The sequence below is a fragment of the Gouania willdenowi genome, chromosome 3, assembly GCF_900634775.1.
Source record: "Gouania willdenowi chromosome 3, fGouWil2.1, whole genome shotgun sequence".
Lineage (NCBI taxonomy): Eukaryota > Metazoa > Chordata > Actinopteri > Blenniiformes > Gobiesocidae > Gouania > Gouania willdenowi.
In genome coordinates, this window is record NC_041046.1 from 6,465,184 (window position 1) to 6,489,509 (window position 24,326).

At 38.7% G+C, this 24,326-nt stretch overlaps 1 protein-coding gene across 2 annotated transcripts in view; it reads right to left on the reverse strand.

The window, feature by feature from the left end:
- Positions 1 to 1,349: 1,349 nt before the first annotated feature.
- The window catches only part of LOC114454457 (AP-2 complex subunit alpha-2-like), a 37,515-nt gene continuing 14,538 nt past the window's right edge, over positions 1,350 to 24,326 (reverse strand). The window contains exons 8-23 of one of the 2 annotated variants that reach the window (XM_028434952.1): positions 23,226 to 23,376; positions 22,977 to 23,145; positions 20,873 to 21,010; positions 20,588 to 20,770; positions 17,249 to 17,346; positions 15,167 to 15,398; positions 13,991 to 14,158; positions 10,938 to 11,027; positions 10,558 to 10,721; positions 9,398 to 9,480; positions 9,199 to 9,285; positions 8,119 to 8,242; positions 7,043 to 7,159; positions 4,281 to 4,350; positions 3,720 to 3,854; positions 1,350 to 3,178 (exon numbers count right to left, since the gene is read on the reverse strand). In XM_028434952.1, coding sequence (XP_028290753.1) covers positions 3,101 to 3,178; positions 3,720 to 3,854; positions 4,281 to 4,350; positions 7,043 to 7,159; positions 8,119 to 8,242; positions 9,199 to 9,285; positions 9,398 to 9,480; positions 10,558 to 10,721; positions 10,938 to 11,027; positions 13,991 to 14,158; positions 15,167 to 15,398; positions 17,249 to 17,346; positions 20,588 to 20,770; positions 20,873 to 21,010; positions 22,977 to 23,145; positions 23,226 to 23,376 — 2,087 coding nt within the window. In that variant the 3' untranslated portion in view covers positions 1,350 to 3,100. The remainder of the gene's footprint in view (positions 3,179 to 3,719; positions 3,855 to 4,280; positions 4,351 to 7,042; positions 7,160 to 8,118; positions 8,243 to 9,198; positions 9,286 to 9,397; positions 9,481 to 10,557; positions 10,722 to 10,937; positions 11,028 to 13,990; positions 14,159 to 15,166; positions 15,399 to 17,248; positions 17,347 to 20,587; positions 20,771 to 20,872; positions 21,011 to 22,976; positions 23,146 to 23,225; positions 23,377 to 24,326) is intronic. The other variant, XM_028434959.1, reaches the window with a different exon arrangement.

Below are 24,326 nucleotides of genomic sequence, written 5' to 3' on the forward strand. Positions count from 1 at the left end.
ATCTACAAGGCAAACATCTGGATTTGTTCGGCCCATTTTTTGTCAGGTAAGTGAATTGTTGATAGCAGCAGCTCTGAACTAATTTTCTCATGTGATAAGAATATAACTCATATGAAGCATATGGCATTATTGACTCAATATAATCACATTTAATAGCTTGCTACAGTAGCAACTACAGTCGTTAAAATGTAGAGCTAAAATGGGCTTTATTTTATTATGTTCCAGATTAAAGCTCTGACCTTTATCCAAAGAATGACCCAGATTGGGTCAGGGTTAAAACCAGGTAGTTGACCATATCAGGATACACAATAGACAGAAGACTCTCCGGGTCGTCATTAATCCAAGACGAGGGAGTCGACTCGAATGAATCTGCACCACCTCTAAACTGTAACTTTTCCAAATATTGTGCCCTTTCCTGCAGACAAGTCCTTCCCTGAATGCCTTTGCATTTCTAACACATTTTGAGGAATTTTTCTGTGGTTTTGGACATTTATCCACCGCAGTGTTTACCTCGGAGTGCCTCCAATATGGCCACGCATCCTGGTTACTGGCCAGAATGTGACGTAGGTGAAAACCCTTTATTTAAAAGATTGAAACCCTGCTATTTAAATATGGTATAATTAGAAATGTATGGTTTCAGTGAAATCTGATTTATTTTGGTTTTTATTTTATTTTCTGTTGGTTTTTGTTATGTTTTGAGTGAATCGCTGTTTAGCATTTTTTTTTTTTTAAATATATATCGTCTAGCGATTGTTTTTCCATTTTTTTTCTTATTTTTTAAAATTAACAATTAAAAACACCACAAAAACAGTGACATATTTACATGTGTTCTATTAAAATATTTAACAAACATCATATGGTTGGTTTACTTTCAAATATCACGCCACCGGGAGCTCCGTCGTAAAGATTACGAGTGAAGGAAGTAGCGTAGTCTACGTGCATGCATTGAAAAGATCTGGGCCATGACTGAGGTTTTGCTGAGTCATGAATCCGTCTCTGATATCTATCTGATAAATGACTGAGGTTTTCCTGATAACTCACTCTCAGAACTAAAACATACACCGTAGTGGATGTGTGCCAACCTGGAATTCTGTGCCACAAAACTAGTTACTCCACCAAATACTAATTCATGTTTTTGCTTGGGGATTACCGGTAGATACTTATTTCCTGTCTCTGTTTGTTTAAATAAGAGGACCATAAATATTAGAGATTGCTCACTTCTTTGTAATCAGTTAAACTTGCAAAATCAGCAGGGGATCAAATATTTCCTCCACTGTATGTGCAGAATAAATTCCTTTTTTGTGTGTGGAAGCAGTCAGACATGTATCATAGATTAAAATGGGAAAACCTTTTAAAAACACACTGGACTTTATTAAAAACAAAAAAACCACAGAGATGCTGCCCATGTGCTCACAGTGTTGTACATACATATGAAGCCTGAGGTGCTGTTAGTGGCAGTGCTTTAAGTCAGTCATAGTCTGTTTCTGATTCAGAGAAAGGTTTAAATACAGGAGCAGCTGCAGAGCAAAAATAAATCACAATCATAGAAACGTTCTGTTGCTACGTGTATTTAAAGACACCTTATACTCTAAGGGGCGGATTCACTAAAGGTTTAGGAGTATTAAAACATGTGCTAATGTCACTCCATGCGCTAATAAGGCGTACAAACCCCAGGGAATCAGGAGCGTGTCACAATGCGCCCTCAATCCATTTAGCGCGTTTCCTTCTAATGAATATGTATAGTAGGTGGAGCTCACAAGGGGAGCAAAACATGGGAGGAGGAAATACAAATAAAAATAATGCAGGGGAAGCAATGCATTTCATCAAAGCTGAATTTCATTGCTGCCTCTGTTTTACCATATAAAATTAGTACGGCCTACAACCAGGTGGTAACTGTCACAGCTTTTTGAGTAGTAATGACAGCAGTGATATTTGTGAGGAGACAGGGGAGGGGAAAGACGACCGAGGGACGGCATTTTCAGACCTTGAGTTAATACATATGGGATGAATGTATTTACAATTTTAGGAACATGTTAAAACCTTTCCTGTTTTCGTCTCCCCACCGTGGCTGGAGGAGACACAGCTGAGATCTGCACTCTCCATGGCCGGAGGCTGCTGCTCCACCGGGGATCACTCACGTACACCTCACACTTGTTTAAGATGATACCGTGAAGGAAGAACAGGCCATTTTGTTGTTGTAGAGCTACACTCTATTATCTGGCTGCACTATAAACATAAGCTCGCTACCTGTCCTGGTCACCGTGTTGGACTCTACCCATAGGCACGCACACACCTCTCCTCCGTGGCTCACTGTCACACTCAGATTCCAGCCGCGCGCATTTCCCCACTGCGGGATGAATAAAGAATCTATTTATGTCTTTGCTGTAATTCGTCCATTTTATTATTAGCTTCCTCTACTAACACCTCCAATTCTGCTGCATCAAATACATTTTTTACATTCCGAGCACTCAGCTCTCCTACTCCCTGTATGTTCAACATAACACATACAAAACACTCATTTAAATAGGGCGGTCTACACCACTTCTGCACGTGCACTAATCATTGCTGCAATCTTAGTGATTTCCTCGCAGTAGGTGAGGAAAATGCGTCACCAAAGGATTTAGGGAAGCAACTGGTTTACCACCCTTTATTTCTGGTATTAGTGAATCCACCCTTAACGGTGCCTGAAAAACACAGAGTAACAACAACATAAGCTGTAACATCACAAAGTGTGACTGGGTTTAAGTCCAGGATGTTGGATCATTAGCTCCTCTCTTTAGCCTAGTAAAGAACGAGTCCTGTGTTTTACTTTTAAAAAACCAACAATGCATGCATCATATTGGACAATATCTCATATAAAACAAGACTTATTTCAGATCTCAATGAATCTTTAAAAACAAAAACTCTTTAGAGCATTAGAAAACTAGACATTGTGAGGACAGCATAGAAGTAGCACCAAGGTGCTCTGAGTGACAGTGCAAACATACAGGGCAGTGATTGTGTTCAGCTTGAAACTAAAGCATGTGAAACATGTTAATGTGCAATATATCAGCTCCACGTGATGAACTAAGGGTGGGGGGTGGGGGGTGGGGAGGTGCCTCTAAAACTGCTCACAGAGGAGCTCCAACAGTGTGTGTGATACAGGTTCTCTGCTGGTCCTCAGGGTCAGCCTGTACATCTGCACCCAGAGAAACACGTTACACACTTCACTTAAAGATCACTTTTTATATCAGGTAAAGACACAGGACCTCATTTATTAAACTTGGATGAAAACGGGTGCAAATGTGGTCGCACAACAGGACCAATGTGTGATTCATCAAATATTGGTATCTGACCAATCCCAGCGTAAAAATGAGCAGCTGTTGATGAATGTGGCAGCATTTTTATTTCTATCACTGAGTACTAACATAATGTATAATATGAATAAAGAATATTATGATTGCATTGTTCACAAAGCACAAACTTAAATTTAACCAAGATATAATCATGCTTTTCTGGATTTTTAGTAAACTTTCTAAGACAAACGTGTTTTTGTATTAAAATAAAAAACAGCACTTAGTACAATTTGGAGTGCATAAAAAAGGAATTAACTGCTTTTTTTTTAGTGTGTTATTTTTCTGTAATTCATAATTACAATTAACATTTTTACACGCACACACTTTCAATTAATTCGGCCCTGTCTTTATCTGATAACAATTCCATCACAGACCTGTGCTCACCTGTGCTTGTGTGTTGGGCTCCAGTCTGAGGAGACAGCCCACCTGACTGGTTTTAGTGTGAACAACACCAGCACCAACAAAGTTTGCAGGATTGGGATCGACTCCGTCCAGCAGAGCCACGCCAAACCCTATGATCTGTACACACACACACACAAACACACACACATAGATTTTATTCTGGAAAACGAGTTTGCACTTCTACGTATACATAAAATGCAAAATATGTAAGAAACCGACAATATCCAGCATATAAGTGACAGATATCAATCCCAACAGGATCTTCACTTAAAATGTCCTTGATTTTGTGACCTATTTCTATTTAATAAAAAGACATATGTCATAATTTGAGAAAAATTTAAGGATTTTGTAAGAATGTAGAGTTTTTTTCAACAGTTTAACATTAAAAATGACTGCAATCATGTGATATAAGCACTGGGAGTGTTGAAATTTATTTAAACAATGATTCAGGTTTTCTCTGTAATTTTGACTTCCTCCTGTGGGCCGGATTTGGCCCCGAGCCATGAGTTTGACACACGTAGTTTAGAGAGAATCAGTGTCTACCTTTGCTTTAGTGGCGTCTGAGTCCATTGGGTATTTGGCTTTGAAGATTTTTTGAACCTCTTGCTGTGGACTGAAGAACAAGAAAATCAAAGGTAAAATAAAAGAGGATAAAGTTAACACAACATGACAGCACACAGTAGTGCTGTGCCATATGGAGAAAATTATATATCACAATATAGGCAATTTATATCCTGATAATCATATATATATATATATCCCGATGAAGTATATTTCTTAAAATTACATAAAATGAATGGAAAATTGCTATTCAGTATATATATATTAAATAAAACTAAAAACTAAAATAAAATAGGTACTTCTCCTTTAAGAGTCTTCTCAATAAAGGAATATTTGTTTCTTTTGCTACGTATACTGTTTTCATGTGTCCTGATTTGTAAATTCGTATGCGAAAATGCCACCAGGAGACGAAAAAACCAACAATAATAATGGCCACTGCCATTGTTTTAAACCGTACCTGTAGTGAATTTTACTACATCAAAGTTAATATATGATAGTAGAGGTTTAGTTAGGATATATTCTTTAAAAGCTTTTCTGTAGCAGCAGAAGATAAATTAACACTTCAATTTGTGAGACACGTTTGCATCTCTTTTGCACAGTTTGTAACCAGACTAACTGATGATTCCAGTCACTCCGAGGGACCTAAATCTGGCCTAAAAATGCAGCGTTTCACCTCCACATACCATAGTATCTATTTTCTGCACCTTTGTCACGCTAAACTAAACACTTGGCGGTCTATATTATGCAGCTAGATCTCCTCTTGTCGTGCAAACGTCCGGGATTTAATCAGTATGTGCTATACTGGACTACGAAGCTGGCTAATGTCTTACGGGGCTATATCACCATGGTTACTTAGGCTGAACACCTAAACTGGTCTGGACCAGGTTTTGTGCTGGTTAGGATCTGAGCGAGGACTGAAATCTCTTGGACAGTGACCTGTGCATTAAAACAAGGATCATTGTGTGAACACGTCACTGTGTGGATCTGATGTGACGCTGACAGAGAGAGAGAATTATTAGACATCAATGCAGTCCTTTCATATACCAATGACATCCTATAGGAAACAGAGATTTTTATCTGATGGACTGACCTACATTAGTCAGCTGATAAAACCTGTGCGTGCATCCAGTGCTTTCAAACTCATAAATTAATTAATTCATTCATTCATTCATGTCTTCTGTGGTGAGGCACAGAGCCCCAGTCCTGTAAAATACAAATATATTCCACCTTATGATGTAGCTGATCTGTATGAACGCAGCATCAGAGTCACAGACAAGGTAAAAGTGAAACTCATCAGAGTGTCTGTTTATAATCTCACTAATTTAATCATTAACACTTGTCAATTCCTGCATTAATTACTTCCTGCATTTACTGCAGCAACAGTGTTGTTTTTGGTCTGAATTATGGATTTTAATTCTTCATATGTTGAACGAATTATTCCTCCATTGTGACGTAAAGTGCTCTCCAGTTCCCCTGTAATTGTGATAGGTCTGACGCTGTAATCTCTTCCTCTGTCACTAGAGCGAGGCTGAAATCAACTTGCTTAACTTAGCCTGTTGTAATCGAGATTCTTAGGACAGCTTCTGTCTGACAGAGAATCCAGGGTATAATTATATAGCTTTGTAGTACAAGCCCTTAAGGCTCATGTCCGAGCATGGCCCGGCCCGTGTTAAATGATGTAGAGTTAAGCTGGATATGACCAGCCCATTCTGGTGGTTGCAGTGGACGTGGCTTCGGTAGCTGGTGGAGACAACACAAGGAGGACCTACTTCAGTCACATGGACCAGGACCAGCTGCTCCTTTAAAGGTGCAGTCTGCAACTCTTATAAAGTGACTATTTGTCATATTTGCTAAAGCTGTCACTATGTAAGGACAGCTTTACATCAAACTAGTAGTTTGTGTGGAAAAAACAGGCTCATTGAGTCCCCCCTGCTGCACCTGCAGCCTTTAACAGATTGCCATAATGCACCGCAACCGAGCAAAAACAACCAATCAGAGCCAGGGGTGTGTTTGATGGACTGTCTGATAGCTGTTGCTCACAGTCCCCGCCCCTTTCCCGGAGCTAGTGCACCGTCTTTTTTACAGTGTATGGTCTGGAGGAGTAGAATCAGAATCAGAAATGTTTTAATGGCCAAGTACAGATTTTAGGACAGTATAAGGAATTTGACTTGGTAGAAGATTGAATTTTCTGCTTGAAAGGTAATTACTGCTGCTTGATTTACATCTTGTTTGATTTATAATTGTTACACTAGAACTCTGTAGTGCATGTGTTGTTCATGTGCGCGCAGCAGCCTCCGTGTGGGTGCTCTAAGTGACGCTGTGTTGTTGCTGCTGCTGCTGCTGCTGAGGTGTGTGCACATAGAGAGAGAGAAGCACTGCAGTAATATGCTATTAACAGAGCATGTTATATTACTGTGATGTTGCTGTCGGACTAACGTTAGCTTGTTAGCTCCTCTGAGGTAGGGACTCTGGAAAGTTTGGAGGCAGGGCAAGAGAGCAGCGGGGAGGGAGGTGGAAGGATGGATCTGAGAGTTGCGGACTGCACCTTTAACGGTGCTGTAAACTAGTATCTCTGGGTGACGTAAACATGCACACATTAAATTAGCCATATAAACGATAGAGGGTTACATCATACGGTAGATGTTTTTATATCGCACTACGAGATATATATTTTGATATCTCACAGCATTAGCACACAGTATGTGTGACAGCAGTAGACTGGGATGACTGGAAACAGGCCTTACGCTCCCAGTTGTTTCCACCGTTGGAAATAGTCCTGAGACGTCATCTCAGTGGGCTGGAAAAACTTGTTCAGCATCACAGGAAGTTTCACTGCAATGTGCTGAGGGTTCCCACCATATCTGCTCAAACACACACGCACGGTCCACAATACAACAATAAAAGCTGTGAAAACCTCAGTGTGGATTATTCCATGTCATTTTAACAAATGGTGCACGCACTTCGGTCTCCAAAAATTCAGAAATGTTCTGATGCAATGGTTTTTACATTTTTGATGTTACTCATGAAAAACAAATTAACAATAAATGCTTATAAGACACAGAAACAAGCTACAATGACCTCATGTAAAGGATTTTCAATATTGGCGAGTGGTGAAATGGCCCCAAAGTTGGGGTCCAAAATAACAATGAAGTAGCATAAAGACAAATTATTTTATCTCCCAAAAATGAGTAACCTTTATACTATAAATTAAAACAGGGATCAGATTTTTTCTTACGTGCAGCTATGATCCAATGAAAATAGTTTTTAAAAAGTGTTTTTTCAGATTTCCAGAACATGTCACCAAAGAACCAATGCATATGTGTGACTAATCATTAGTGATGTGAACAGTCTATGTTCATAGCTTAAAGCTGATCAAACTACAGGGAGCTGAGGCATATACTAGTTGTTTACTGAAGGCCCAAACATGTTCCAGACCCAAACACTCACTTTTTTACAATGTTTAGGGGCTGCCGCATGTGAACTAGATAGAATGTATACCAGATCTGTTTCTGTATTCTGAGAGAGTAGGTGGAGCTGAATTACTATACCACATTTCAGTTGTCTATGTGATGTAGTTCCTGAGATATTAGAAGCTGAAAAATAGAAAAAAAATAAGGACGAGCAAATATCAACATATCTCCCTCACTATACTATCCATATCTCAAAAAGTATGAATCCAATCAAACTAAAAATTTACAGTGTTCCTATTGAATAATCACAAAACAATTGGTAAAATATTTCTGAATTTTTTGAGACCGAAGTACGTGAGATGTCCTGGAAATGTCCTGAAATGACATGTAATGACCCGTACGAGAGTCACCTGAAGATGATGGTGAGTTCAGGCGCGTCAGTGAACTCAGACACACACTCAATGTTGAGAGTCTGTTGGACCTGCGCCCCACCTTCTATCATTGGGTCGACTGGCTTAGCCTGGACGATCAGCTGTGGACGCAACGGTCAAGGGTTGTGCAGACGTTGGATAAGAACTAACGTGCTCACGCCAGGGTGGGGGTCAATTATAATTGTAATCGCGTAATTGATAATTAATTATAATGATGTCATAATTATATTGTAATTTCAAAAATCTGTTGCGGTTGTAATCATAATTTAATTGTAATTGAGTTTAGATAATTGAATGTAATTGTAGGAGGCATTAATTCAACTTCAACTATTTATATAGTGCACTAAGCACTACCAAAACATAAAAATTGTAAAAAAAAAAAAAAAAAAAAAAAAACAGAAAAAACTCTACAAATGAATTAGAATTACTTAAAAAATGTCAATGACAATTTAATACAAAACTGTGGAACCATGTTACAGTTTTATGGACAGTTCTACATATATTTAACAATTATTAAAACATGTCTCATATCAAGCTTTCCCACATTTTACCATTAAGAAAATTGAAATCGAGGGGTATACTGACGCAAAAAAGGCTCAGACGCCCACACCAATAATATTAAAACCTATATTTTCATTGATTAGGAAGCCTGACGAGGTGACCAATAAACAGAAACAAAAATAGATGATATATATCAGTTTTTAGTGTATTTTACAGCTGATTTAGGACCCGTTATCATTAGAGATGCTAACAGAAAGCTAACAACAAGAGGAATGTCAACTTTTTATGAGGTTATTTATTTCAGGCCCAGTAATTGAGATTAATTGTAAATTAACTTTAATAATTGAGAACATAATTGTAATTGACTTTCTGAGGATAAAAAAATAATTGTAATTTAATTACTAAAAATGCTGGTCAATGTAATCACAGTTGAATTGTAACTGAACATGGGTAATATGTAATTGACCCCAACCCTGGCTCACGCCATCACATACAGATAGCTCAAGATAATTTGTAAGCGGGTGTGTGTGTGTGTGTGTGCGTGTGTATAAAGGATATGACTCTGGGAGGTGTTGTTGGTCACTGATGAGGTGAAACTGAGGAACTGGATGGACGTCTTGTTTCCGTAGAACAAATACATTCGGCCTTGCAGCAACAACAGAGCAATTATTACCAAACATCCATCATCTCATTCTGTTTTTATTCTTCTCACACAGACACTGAATGCTCGTCACGATAAAAATCTAAATGTGCTCACCCAGGTTCTGCCGGTACTCAGACTTTAGTCCAATCTGCAGAAGCTGGTTCTCATAAAGAATACCATTGTTCTTACAAACAAACCTGAAAGACATAAATACACAAAGTTCACATCATTCTCAATTGTGTCATTGAGCTTTTATTTTGGTAGTTCTGGTGAATTTGCATATTAGCTAAATATTTAGTTTCAGCTGTGAAATTTAGTTTTAACATTAAATTTAACATCTAGATTTAGATTTAACATTTGACATTTAGATTCAACATTTGACATGTAAGATTTACATTTAACATCTAGATTTAGATTTAACATTTGACCTTTAGATTTAACATCTTGATTTAGATTTAACATTTGAAATTTAAGATTTACATTTGACATTTAGATTTAACATCTAGATTTAGATTCAACATTTAGATTTAAAATGTACCATATATTGAAATTTAGATTCAATATTTAACATTTAAATTTAGATTTAACATTGACATTATATTTTTACAAGAAAAAAATCAAAAACTTGACAAATATTGCTAAAAATGTAAATTTAGCTTCAATATTTAACATTTAGACTTAACATCTAGATTTTGATTTAACCTTTGACATTTAGATTTAACATTTAGAATTTAGATTTAACATTTAGAATTTAGATTTAACATTTAGAATTTAGATTTAACATTTAAAATTTACATTTAACATTTAGATTTAACATCTAGATTTAGATTTAACATTCAGAATTTAGATTTAACATTTAAAATTTACATTTAACATTCAGATTTAGATTTAACATTTGACATTTACATTTAACATTTAGATTTTACATTTAGCAGTTAGATTTAAAATGTATATTGAAATTTAATATAGAAATTTAGATTCAATATATTAACATTTAGATTTAACATTTGGATTTAACATTGACATTATGTTTTTACAAGAAAAAAATATCACAAATTTCACAAATATTGCTAAAAATCTGGTGAAAGTAACGTAAAAAATTCATTTACAATATTTGTGTGCGTATGTGCCAGCGTGTGTGCTGCGGAAACTGTGAGATTAATACTTTTTAAGGGCCTTAATTTTCTGACATTTGATAAATAAAGGTTCATGAGAACACATTTATTTACTGGCGATAAACCACTAGAGAATAAACTCAACCAGTGTGGGCCTACCTTTCTAGATGATCTTCAGACACATCGACTGAGGGAGACGTGGAGTTTTCTGAGAAGACATCCACCAATAAGCCGCCTCCTCCTCCTCCCACTGCTGCTGCTGCTGCTGCTGCTGGGGTGGAGGTCAGATTCAGCATGTCTGCTGTGAAGGAGTGGGCGGAGCCCTGAGAGAAAGAAAGAGAGAGAAAGAGAGAGATCCCCATAGACGTTCAACACATTCAAGAGATTGTCGAGAAATGTTTAAATTCATAATTTCAGACAGTCGAACAAACAACAATGTGCTTTTCTACGCTTCCATCTCACATCACATCTAATTTAAATAAAAACATGCAGAAAACCAGAAATAATCCTGGTTCAATTGTTTCAGTGATGTAGTATACCATGGTGCTTGCAGAGAGCAGGATGGGACTAGAAGAGTAAGGACGGGGTCTGCTGGTAGGAAGCAGATCCTCCAATAGAAGAGGAGGAGACTGATGGAAGAAGAGTAAAGAAGGAAAAGAACAGAGGACATAAAATGCAGGTGAAAGTCAAAGAGAGGAAGTCTGAGGTCTGAAGACTAACCCTCCATCGAACGACACAGAGGTATAGATATAGACAGGGAATGGGAGATGGAAATGTTTCCTGCTGTTAAAGGGATTAAAATATCTATGACTAACAAAACACATTATTATGCACCATATTAATTTTATTAACCTTTAAAAATGGGACTACTTTACACTTTTAGAGCCTGTGTTCCGCCATCTTGAAATCACATGCCTGTAAACATCCCATTGTTTTGAAACATTCAGCCTGCTTTTTAGATGATTTAGCAGCTTTTTCAGTCAAAATACCAACTTCTGCTGCTTTTGGTTGCTCTAAAAAAACAGGAAACGTTAAAGAGTAACTAAACCCCAAACCCACGTTTTCCGGCTGAATACATATGTATCTGGGTGCTGTTTATTAATCCTAGTCCCACTCTTCACATTTTAGTAAAAGTATTTTAATTTTGCGCATTTAGCTGTAAAATGTCCGTCACGCTGGCCATTAAGGGTTGAACGCCGGGCAATACAACTGAATTTTGCTATTGGCTGAAAGGGATTCTTCCGGATTCCCCTGCGTCATCACTTTTACTGTTGGCGCCGCTGCTCCTATAAAACCTGAGAGGAGGGAGAGGATTTCCTCCAATCGCAGCCCTCAGTGAGCATTGATTGACAGGCAATGAGGAAGTCCACTGTGTTTCGTGTGCGGTGATGTTTTTGACTCCGTGCTTCTATAAAGAGCAGATTCTGCACTAATCAGAGGGTTCATCAAGCTACAATATGCATGTATTTACAGACACATCATGCTAAGAGTGTATTCCCATCTGTCTTGTGTGTACGCGGACGTGTGTCCGTCTTATCGCTATGTGTGCGAGAACAGGGTTGTTGGCCCCTGAGTGGCGTATGTAAGGCTGTGTGTGAGGTTCATGTTGTGATTGTGTGTGCCTTTGGTAGTAGTGACATATTTCAGCTTATGAACTCATTATGTGTGTGTGTACAGACAAATCATTGTGTGTATTACCATCTGTCTCTGCGAACAGCGGTATGGGCTGAGAGAGTGGGCGGGTCTTACTGCTACAGCAGTAACGCCCATAATCAAGGCATTTTTTGAATTTCCCTCCTAATGTCCGGTCAGCAAAAAACAGGGGTTTAGTAACCCTTTAAAGAAGTCGATGCAAACCTCTTTTGTTTACCGAAAGAGAATAAAAACAGTTGTGATGCGAAAAAAATCTGTTACCACAGGGTGGCGATAGTTCCAACTCTGTGGTTTGGTAGTCAGACATGCAAACACCAAAGGCGTGAAAAAGGTGACAAAAAAGCCCATCGTAGGGGATTCTCTCCTCGAGAATTTTTGATTTTAACACGTGAATTAAGCAATCTTGAACACTCTGAAGAGTACACTAAGGCAAAATACACTATTTGTTGTATTCTGCGCTATATAAATAAAGTCAAATTGAATTGAAATAACTGACAAACATTAACAGGCCTACACAGGGCACTATAAAATACATTTCATTTTTTCCAAACTCCATTTTTTTTCTTCTAATTCTGTTTTCCACATTGTTATTTTTTATTCTGTTTTTATCAATAAAACAGAATATAAACAGAAATATAAAAATAAATGTAATTTAAAACCATGCGTAAGCTCCAACTGAAAGGTAGCTATAGATTATTCTTACTGCTCCTTTTTATTTATTTATAATCATATGTCATATAAAGACGAATGAATGAGAGCAGCATTAATGTCAACCAGTCTCATCCACCAAAACACACAACTTGTTCCCACAGATCTTCTGTAGCTCTGATGAGATGTTGTTCATATTAAACACTGAGCAGGTGAAGCTGACGGAGGCTGCTCAGCCCCTCCCTCCTTGTTTGTAGCTTCACCAGAAACGGGTGGAGCTTCACAGACACAAAAGTTAAGGTGGGAACTGCTCCGCTCTGTATTTAGGAGTGTGTGATGAGTTGCATAGTTTTTATTTTTTTGGCAGTTTAGTCGGTGTTGGGGGTGGCCGATTCGACATGTTTAGCTCTGATGACGGCATTTCATTCACATTATGTCACTTTCAATGGATTACATTTTTAATGACCGATTAAATAACTCCTTAACATGGAAGATATAGGGCCCTACATACCTGATAAGCGTCTGCGTGTTTCTCCATTGAAGTGAAACCGGTCTAGTCCACTCCTGTGACCTGTTCCAAGCAGGTCCGTACGGAGCGCGAGCGCTGAGGGCTAAGCGCTCACATATTTGTCCGCCATGAAGTAATATGTAGAAATTACATCCGTTTGTGTATGCTAGATATGTGTGGAACGGATCAAACGTCCAGCGTGCAAGGAGTAGTAAACAACTTCTTGGACTGTTGAAGGACTCCCATCCAAAAGGACTTCTAGCCTCAGGGTTTGTGTGTTTTCAACAGTCTGTGATTTACTTGCTAACTTCAGCCACCAGAGCGTGTCAGCACGCTGTTTAAGGGAGCCTTGGAGTGCTCTTCTTCTCTGCTTCAGGAGAGGTTTACATCGACATCTTTAACTTTTCCTGATTATTTGGAGCAACCAAAAGCAGCACAAGTTGTCATTGTGACTGAAAAAGCTGCTAAATTATCTAAAAATAAGGCTGAATGCTTCACTCCAATAAAAAACAATGAGATGTTTACAGGCAGTGGGGCCATGTGACATCATCAACCACGTGATTTGAAGATGGGGGAACACAAGCTCTAAAACTATAAAGTATTCCTATTTCTAATACGCAATTAAATGAATATGGTGCATGATGTGTTTTGTTGAGCATAGATCTACTAAAAAGTACATTTCAAAGATTTCAGACCACATTTGTAAAAACAGTGGAGGATCCCTTTAACAATCACTCAAACTGAATTGCTCGGATTCTTCACTCCGAGTATTTAATGGTTTACCGTGTTTGCAGTGCCGTTGTTCGCGCTGTGTTCCGTGCTGCCGTTCACTTGCCGACGGGTTTCATCGATGTCGGGCAGTTTAGCAGAAGAACCCTTCTTCTTCTTCAGTTTGGCCAAAATGGATGACTCCCTCTCTGGGAATGGAGGCATTTCTTCGAGGACTGTAGCCTACAGTCAGAGATAATCTATCAATTCATAATCCATTACAGCCTTTATGTATGTGGTATGGACAGTACAACACATACAGTAATGTCACATCCTACCAAGCTAATTCACAGCTACACGTTAGCATAAACTGTGGTCTCCTAGCAAAATAATAATAAAGCATTAGCAGATCTTCCTTTTGGAGATAGCACAAAAACCTTTATTCTCTTTCTTTGCTGCAAAATCTTGTTGCTGCTGTTTGTTGGCAAAAGTCCTTCATCTAATCTTTAAAATGCATGTGTCAAACTCAAGGCCTGGGGGCCAAATTGGATGCTCCAAAGGGTCTTGAGTTTGACTGGTGTTTTAGAGCATCCAATTCGGCCCGCAGAAGAATGTAAAAATTTATCATTGTGTAAATTACCAAAAACTTCACTTTACTGTGCTTATATCAAATGACTGCCATATACTGTATGTATATATATATATATATATATTTTTTTTTTTTTTTTTTTAAATCAAAAATTGTGGAAAGAATTTTTCTCAAAAAAATTTCCTCACAAACAATTCCACAAAATTACCCCACGGTTTTTACACAAAAGATGTTGACAACTGCAGAATGTAAAAAATATATTATTTTATATTTTTGTCAAGAAAAAAAACATGCAATACTGTCAAAAAAGAAGATAGCACTACATCTAGCATTCATCTTTGATGACATTTGCAGATATGGCAAGATAAATGGAAAAATACATGCATTTGTTTTGTTTCTTATTTATATATTTTTAAATGTAGCTTTTTATTATTTTGTAAAAAAAAAGTTTTACATAAATTAAAAAAACTGGTGGGAATCACTTTTTCACCGCCGCCTAAAATCTGTGGACCCCTAGATACTGTATCAAACTAATTAGTATTTGGCTCCTGAGTGAAAATGAATAAATAAAACAAAGATTCAGTACAGCTAAAAATAAAAACGGCAACAGTGTGAAAACTGAGAAAGAATGACAGAGAGCACGTGTTACATTAATGACGTACCAGAATGTCAGTGCTGGCAATACAGCTGAGCCTCAGGTACTCTACAGCTCTCTGCTGGAGCTCCACATCTGCGTTACGGAGCTGGCTGTCCGAACGCAGAACCTCCTGGATGGTGGGCTTCACCTCAGGGAAAAGGTTGATGAACTTGATGTACGCTGACAGTAGTAATGCTCGAGTAGGTACGGAACACAGGTGGAACTTAGAGTGGAGGAGGTTGAACTGGACCAAAGGGCTGGAGATAAAGAGGAAGATGAAGAAGAAAAAGAAGAACACAGAAAAAAGGCTTTTTTTTAAGTGGTCAGCAATTACACGTCAGGTGCCTGAAGCTCAAGGCCAAAGTAAAGCACGCTGATAGGATTTGTATGTTTTAGGAGTAATCTTGGTTATATAAAAAAAGAAGTGATATTTCAGGACTGATTCTGCCTGTTTGCAATGCTGTAGAAGTTTCTGGAAGGATTCATGCTGTAGAAAAGCTCACTGACCAAAAGGAGCAAACTAACTATGACTGACATAGAGATGAAAAAAAAACGTCATGAATAAATCAAAAAATAAATCTGTAAAAGACAACAAACACTTGACCACATCTGATTAAAGGAACCAGAGTTGGTGTTATGGATCTACTGGTGCTATTTGTTCTTGTGATCAAGTTCCCCGTGTGTGAGTGACGGCTGCTGTTGGTAGAGCTAAAAATTAAAACATTGGAAACATGGATACGTTGTAAATGTCTAACTAACGTACTACTCATACTAAGTCTGACATCTAAATGAATATGTAGTGCGTCCACATTAGATAGTATGAAAAGATTGAGTATGTGAGAAATACCTGGATGTATACAATATAGGGAGATTTTTTTAGTATGCACGGCGGGCACACTAGTCATACTCAATCGCCCCATGATGCATTGCGAGCGGAAAGTAAAATGGTCCTGGGATCAGCTTCAAGCAAAAAGCAAAGATCGTCTTTTCAAAATAAAAGTACCTCTTCTAGTCTTCCATTGGTTTTTTTTTTTTACTCTTTTGTAAATAGGGCTCTTGTTTTGAAGTTAACAGGAAGTTTAGTCAGTAGCACAATGGTGTTTCTCTGAAAATCTGTGAAATACATGAATGAAATGTGTTTATGTGAGTTTTATGGATCAAATGAGCACATGTTGATATTCTACTTGGTCACTTTCTCAGTTCAGAACTTTCAAAGGTGCAAAATCAACAGAGATATTTAGCCTGAGTGTGATTCAGGTTTTTGTCCTTGTAGGTTCCAAATGAATCTTGGAAGTGTACTTCAGTAGGAATGCTCATCATCCTAATCATACTATAGTATATAGTAGACAGTATATACTCATTTAGTGTGTAGTACGTTAGTAGAGCTGGGTGTCATAGCCAATTTCCTGAATCAATTCGATTTCGATTAATAAGGTCTTGAATCGATTAATCGCGATTTGATTTTGATTCAGTATTGATCTCTCTAATATTACAAGGATATTAATGAGATGGTTTCAAACTTCTGACTTATGATGGGGCCTCTCACCCAGTAGAGCTTCTGCAATGTTTGCACTGAATACACTCTCACGTTGCACATGTGCAGTAGTCAACTTTTCTAACGCCAGACTATAGTGAGAGACTAAAATAATCGATTTCAGCAGCCGTGAATCGATTTTGTAAAATGTCAATGAGAATTAATTGAATCAAATTTTTTTACTCAGCTCTATACGTTAGTGTGGGATGTCGAACACAGCCTATGTTTTTTAATTCCCTCACAAAAGCTGTGTAATTATTTTGTAAAAGTCTTTCATTGTAAATGGCAGCAACACAGTCGATAGTCAGTCACCAGTATGTTTGGATGCTACTTGGACAGTAACACCCAATAACTAAACTGAGCAGTTTTTACGAGCTGACACAACCACAAACAGCATTAAAACTGGAGAGGAACCAGCAAATTGCTGCTAGAAATAGCACGGGCTAACAGCTGAAATAAATCTTAAACAGCTCCCTCGGAATGAGGAAAAAGAAGGGGTGCAGTGCACCGATGGCGTTCTTAAAGGTTTGTTAGTGAGACCGGTAGACTGCAGCAGGGTGTGCAAGTTTGTACCTGGAGCGTGAGTCACCAGCGATGAGATTACCAAACTCTCCTAGAATGTAACCGCCCACTTTAACCAGGTTCTCATGGCAGGCTGGAGCCTGGAGGGTCTGAAGGAATCACAAAGTGATGAATATGACATGACAAACACAGGAATGCAAAACTCTTACCAAAACAAATAACAGATCACATGACATCTGAATCAAACACAAACTGTCATCAGTATCAACACTACAGCTGTACATTGATTTAAATACTTAAGGTTGCACCCATAATCTGAAAGTAGTGTCCCCAGGAATAAGATATAAAAAACAAAAGGTCACCAACCTTTCTGAAACTGTGAGATACTTCAAAGGTACTGGATAATCCAAAGGGTTTGATAACACTTGTTAAATACTACATTTTAACGGTTTCATTTTAATTAAAGGGTAAAATAATAGGAAAACTAGCAGTAACTTAAAAAGGTTACGGGCACCATGTTGATGAGCCCTGATATAAACGATTCAGAATATGGGTTGGATTGTGTTTATCTCACTAATTTATTCCATTTAGTGCACATTGTAACACTGAGGTACAGTATGTAGTCTAAGCATGTGAATCTCCATCACTGACAACAATTTGATACGCACCTTGATACACTACCAGCGATACGATACATTAGCAATACATTGAAAAAGTGTACATTTTGCTTTTAATCTCTATTAGAACTATGCATCACTTTATGCAACTTATTTTTTCTTCTTAAAAAGCAAAACACAAAAACAGACCAGGGGGATCTCAGCCCCCCCTTAATGAAACATGAGCTCCCCTGGAAACATGATTTGTGACATTTTGGGGGGTCACTTAAATATTGGCAAAATGCTGTTTTTTAGCATGTATTTCCCTTATCTTATATATATATATATTTTTTTTTGTTGTATTATTATAATCATGGATTATGCATAGAATTAGGCTATTTTTAATGTATGATTTACACATCATTATTTCACTTTAAAGGGAGGTATTATGTAAAATCGACTTTTTCAAGATTTATATCATGTTACTGTGTCATTCCCTCATTAAACACATGCCTGGAGTGTTGCCTTGGCTCATTCATGTATGTTTGAGTATCTTTAAAAACTCTGACGGCATCCATTTTAGGTGTAAATACGCCTGAATCCTCCTAGGTACGCCCCCACCTCCTAGAGACACCTCGGACCTTTCGACACCTTACCGCCCACCGCTCCACAGCAGAGCCCCTCCCCCTCAAATGTTCTCTTCCTTAGTTCAGCCCACAGCACCCGCATCCGCAGATTTAGCTTTTAATTTACTTATTTTAAATACTTTTGTAAGAAACCTATGGCTTACGTTGTCTGTACTCATTAATGTACGCATTAAAATAAAAAAATGCAAATAAAACTTGTACCCCTCCCCCGCTTCCAGCTCCGTCAAATCAGCTGCAGTCACAGCAAACAGCTGATAGATAACTGCGTGTCGATCAGTCTACTCTGCTCATCTTAGTAGTAGAATGCAATAACTATTCGGGACTATAGCGCCAGCAGCAGCAGCAGCACAGGTAAGCGTGTGTGTGTGTGTGTGTGTGTGTGTGTGTGTGTGTGTGTGTGTGTGTGTGTGTGTGTGTGTGTGTGTGTGTGTGTGTGTGTGTGTGTGTGTGTGTGTGTCGGTGACAGGGAAGAGAGATCTCCGTCCGTACGTTAGCATTCCTCACTTTGAAAATACCCCCAGCCTGTGAGCCAGATAGCAAAATAATAGGTGATATGTAGGAGGTAGCAGCACACCTTTGGATGAGAGATCATCCATGCTCAGCAGAGCAAAGAGGGAGAGGAGGAAAGGCGTTTACGAGACAGAAAACGGCGCTACGTACGAGATTTGACGTTCCCAGCAGCGCATACTCAACCAGAGCATGTGTGGAACTCATGAATAGTGTGACGATGGTGAGATAAAATGATATAAACAAAACAAGGAACGCTGTGGCACTCTGCGTCCGGGAGGAAGAGAGTCTGTGACTGACGGCCTTAAAAGGCGAATGCCGGAATCAGACCTTGTCCACATGTTAAAACTCCTGAATAAGCACTTCCGGCCAAGTACGTACACTTGCTAAAAAACTTGGTGAGTCAGCAAGAGAGGCAGTGGATGAGTTCCGCCACTGGAAGTTGCAAAATAAACCACCAGGCAAAACATTGGAAAAGCTTTGTACAGAAAGCAGAACACATTTCTCCACCTCATCAGAGTGTGAGAGGGAGTTTTCTGCCGTCAATGACACTGATAGAAAAACATTGAACTGTGAGCCAGATAGCAAAATAATAATAATTTTGCCATAAAAAGCCTAATCTCAGTGTTGTTATTTTATTTTATTTTTTTTAGAGGGAAACCAATGTTGAAATGTTATAGTTTTCAATAAAGCAAAAAAAAAGTCACAAGAGATTTTTTGTTTTCTCAGGTTTTTGCTCTGAAACTGGCTATTTGTGTAACTTGCTCTATTCAACTGCTGATCATGGAAGAACTAAACAAGATACAACCATTTTTTTTTTCTCTGAATGTAGAGACTTTAATCTAATCTAATCAAATTTCAGATTGTCATATTACAAAAATATTCTGTGGGTCTTTAAATATCAGTCAAAATGCTCTAAAATGGCTGGCACTGAGGGGGGTAGAAATCCTGAAAATGTCTGGCACTAAATGAGTTAATGGACCCCCATTAGAGAGATTCGACCCAACACTTTTTATCACACCCTGGATCAAATCAGGTCATCGCCTGTCCACATCATGGGCTTCTGGACCAACAGCAAAGGTAGCTGATCCCAGGCCTGTGTGGTCGCTTCTGTTTTAAGGTAAGTGCTAATCTGTAGGCCTATAAACTGTATTATTAATTGTTAGCACTGTGTTGTGGGTTATTGCATTAAATACTGCAGATTTTTATCACGATTGCGGACATTATTACATTACCAATTTTTAAAAATTTTTTTTATTATGATGGTCGTGTGTGTTTTGTCATTGATTGGTTTGTTGATTCGCGTTATAGTATTTCAGAGGTTATTTTGCACATGTTGATAGATGCCTTGTAGACATGCCGACATGTTTTGGTTTTGATTAAGTTTTGATGCGTGTGTGGAGTTGGATGTGATAGGTGATTACATGTGCTGACATAAGGCAAGCAGACGTACAGGCTTGTTATAATTGATGTGTTTTGCAAAGCCTGGTTTATGCTTGAGGAGCGCGGGACGTCACAAGGTGTGCACACCAAAACTTACATCACCACGCACCCCTCTGAGGCACACACGGAGTGCGCCCGTTTGTATCTAGAAACCAATTTGTATCAGTCTCCACATGCTTAATGTAGTCATTTCTCACCTCAAAAACAGTCTTCGCTGCATAACCCTGGACGTCATCTCGGTTGATGACGATCTGAATGACGCGATACCACACCTCCTCGCTGACGTAGTCCCCCGCCACACGGATCAGGTTGAGAATGGTGTCCACGTACCAGGTGTAGTCCACGGCGTATTTCTCTGCTTGGATGGCCACTTTGAGCACCTGCACAGAGGAAACACACACACTGAGAACAGGGAACGTACACAGAGGAACCAAGCATGTGATGATGATTGATGATTGATATTGATGATGATGGTGACCCACAATCTCTTCTCTGATGGAGTAGTCGGCGTTCTCCAGGTAACTCAGCATCTCTGCTACAATCTGTTTGGCATTGCTGCGGTCACACATGGAGTAGAGCAGGTCCACCGCCCGCTGACGAACACTCACGTCTCTCTCAGTCTGAAAGGAAACCAAACCATGCAGATAAAAGCAGGACTGAGAGCAAATAGTTCACATGGAGAGGGCACGGTTTTATCAGGCACTCATTTAATCTCCCACAGATCTAAAAATCTTTAGAGTTTGACACGGTCATTCCATGTAATTTCAACGCACTTCAGTCTCATAAAATTCTGAAATGTTGTACCAATTGTTCCGTGATTATTCAATAGGCACATTGTACATTTTTAGTTTGATGGGATGAATGCTGTTTGAAATATGGCCAATTCAGTGAGGGGAGTATGTGTTGATTTTTGTGCATCCTTATTTTTCTTCCATTTTCAGCTTTCAATATTTCAGGAACTACAAGCTACTACTACAAGCCAAAATCGACACATACCCCCCTCAATAAATTGTCCATATTCAAAACAGTGTTGATCCAATCAAACCGAAAATGTAGAGTGTGCCTATTGAATAATCACAAAACAATTGGTTAAAAAAAATTTGAGACCAAAGTCCATGGGATGTCTTGAAAATGTGTTGAAATGACATGAAATGACCCTATGATGATTTTCATCGTGAGTTAAGTTAGATTGTAGACTGAATTGTAGAAAATCATATAAACACCCTCGTTCAGAGGAGGTGAACTGGATACCACATGAAAAAGTAACAGATAGAACCAAAAATGGGGGATCTCAGACAGTTGTTAAGTCAAAGCTGATGATTAATCAATCTCTTCACATTCGTCAAAAAACTGGTTCAATAGAAGACAATACGTACAATAGTTGCATCTCATTACACTTTGAGCATAACTTCTTCCTTGTTCCTTTCCCCCCTCCCCAAGGTGTAACACTGCTCTCTCTTTATATATCCTCCCTCTAATAAAGTGTTTCTTACCCTTCCTTAGGGAGGGCTGGTGATGGTCACAATTAAGCAATAATGTTGCACTACATGTAGTGTTTTTTTTTAAAATCAATTATTAGGAGACTAATTTTTGAACTTAAGAGCTAAGTGGCCAAATGGGAACACGAGGCCTGTGGAGCTCAATAACAACAAGCTATTTACTTCCAAAATTTTCCTCAAATTATTCCACGAAATTTCCCCAAATCCCTAAAATCAGGGAAATTTAAGTTAAGATTCTGCAGAGACTGATAGAATCACATACTTCATATCAAATCTGTGTTCATGCGTACAATTTTTAATGTGTTTATGCACAATGACTACTTGTGAAAAGAAACATTGTGTGCTCATATACTATCAAATTGTAGGTTTTTTAAGTTCTTCTTCGTCTCTGGAATATCTTCTCCTGCCGTGGGTCACAATGAGCTCACAACATGATACTGTTCCAGTTGGTACCAAACCTCAAGGTTGTACACACACACACAGCCAACTCAGTTACGATAGAAGGTGCCTCCAGACACAGACACAGACACAGACACAGACACAGACACAGACAGGCAAGACAGCCCATTTTTGTTCTGCTCCAGATTTTGCCCCTGAAATAAAATGAGTTTGACATCCCTGGACTAAACCCTCTGACTGGACAATATTTGACATTTCCACTATATTCTATGCCATAAAACAGATGATCTAATGTGTAACAAATGTCAATTCTTGTGTCATTTCATTTCTGGCGCATATAAATATGAAAATAATGACAATATTTAACTCCATTAACAGTATTAAGTATCCTGTAATGACATGTGATTAAGGACATAGAGTTGAGTATCTTTATTGCTCCCGCAGTGGGGAAATGTACTGTCATAACAGCTCAACAGTGCAATAAAAAAGACATCAGAAGGCAACACACAGAAAACCCAAAAAAACACCCAAAAAATAGTGCAATGAAGATAAAATAAACAATACAAAAATAGAGGATTTATATAAAAAGAATTAAAAAATAAAAAAAAGAATGTAAAAAGTATAAAGAATACGGATAGATCCATATTTACACGTCTATTCTGTTGAGGCAGCCTGTGTAGACACTCACCTTCAGAGCATTGATGACAGTCTCTATGTGCGTCTTCACTGCCTCGTGTGAAAACTCGGAGCTGGCCAGCGTGCACATGCTCTCCAAAGCCAGGTAGCGCAGATTGGTTTCCCTGTGCTGTAGAAACTGGCCCAGCTGGTTACAGGCTCGCACCAACAGAGTGGGCTCACTGATGGGTAACCAAACACAACCAATGATCACTTTAATCAGACTTTTACACATGCCAAACACACGTGAAGCACAGCTAACCTGTCGTGGTGAATGATGAGGGCGATGGCTTCAAACAACACAGCGTTTTTGGCGTTGGAGTGTTGCACCTTTTTGGACTTGGGGGGTTCCTGGGCCTTGTTCAGAATCGTCACCAAACACTCCGTCAGACGACTTCGAAGACCAGCATCCTCTGCAACCAAACACATTTAGCTCTTAAAAACTGAAAAGTGATGACAGATGGATTGTCTGCAAAGACTGTTAAGGTGCATTCACACAGAACTACAGTTGCTTAATTTGCCAGTGATGAGTCGCTTGAAAATAGTCACTCTTTTTGCTCGCTTCATCTACCCCCCCTGACTTGGCGAGAAACTCATTGCTGATTGAATGTCACATCACAACGTCAAAGTCGCTTGAAAAGTAAAACATTTGTCTTCTGGTCTTCGGAGAGAGAGGACGTGTGTTCACTCGCTCCGATAACACGACCTTGTGAGATTAACAGCTTACAGCTGTAGCTGGACAGCCTGAGAAATAAAACTTGGGCCCAAGACGAAAAGAAAAATGGTTAAAAAACCGCCTGCAGGCCCTACAGAACCTGATCCGGGTTTGGAAGAGGTCAAGGAGATGATACGAAACCTCAAAGACGATCTATCGTCTATCAAAGACAATCTATCTGCACGAGCCAAGACAAAGTCAATGGAAAAATCACTGGAAAGCCTCCAAAGTGAAGCAAAGGTACTGAAACAACAGAATCTCATGAATGCTGAAGAGATAAAACTATTGAACGCGAGGGTTGAAGAGTTGGAACAAAAGGAAAGAGAGAAAGATGTCATCATTACAGGCTTAAAGATAAAACCCAGGAGTTACACGAGTGCGCTGAGACAGGCAGTGGACCCGAGTGACAAAGACACAAAATCGATTGAACAACAGGTCATTGACTACTTGGAGTCGAAGGACAATGTGTTGAACCCTGACAACATCAACTCCTGCCAACTCCTTCCAAAGCGTGATGACAACAGAGCCGTAAAAATCACCTTCACGAATGTGAAATTCAAAGGAGAACTACTGAGGCAAGGCAAGAAACTGAAGGAAACAAAGGTATTTATGAATGAAAATTTGACAAAAAGCAATTATAATTCTATA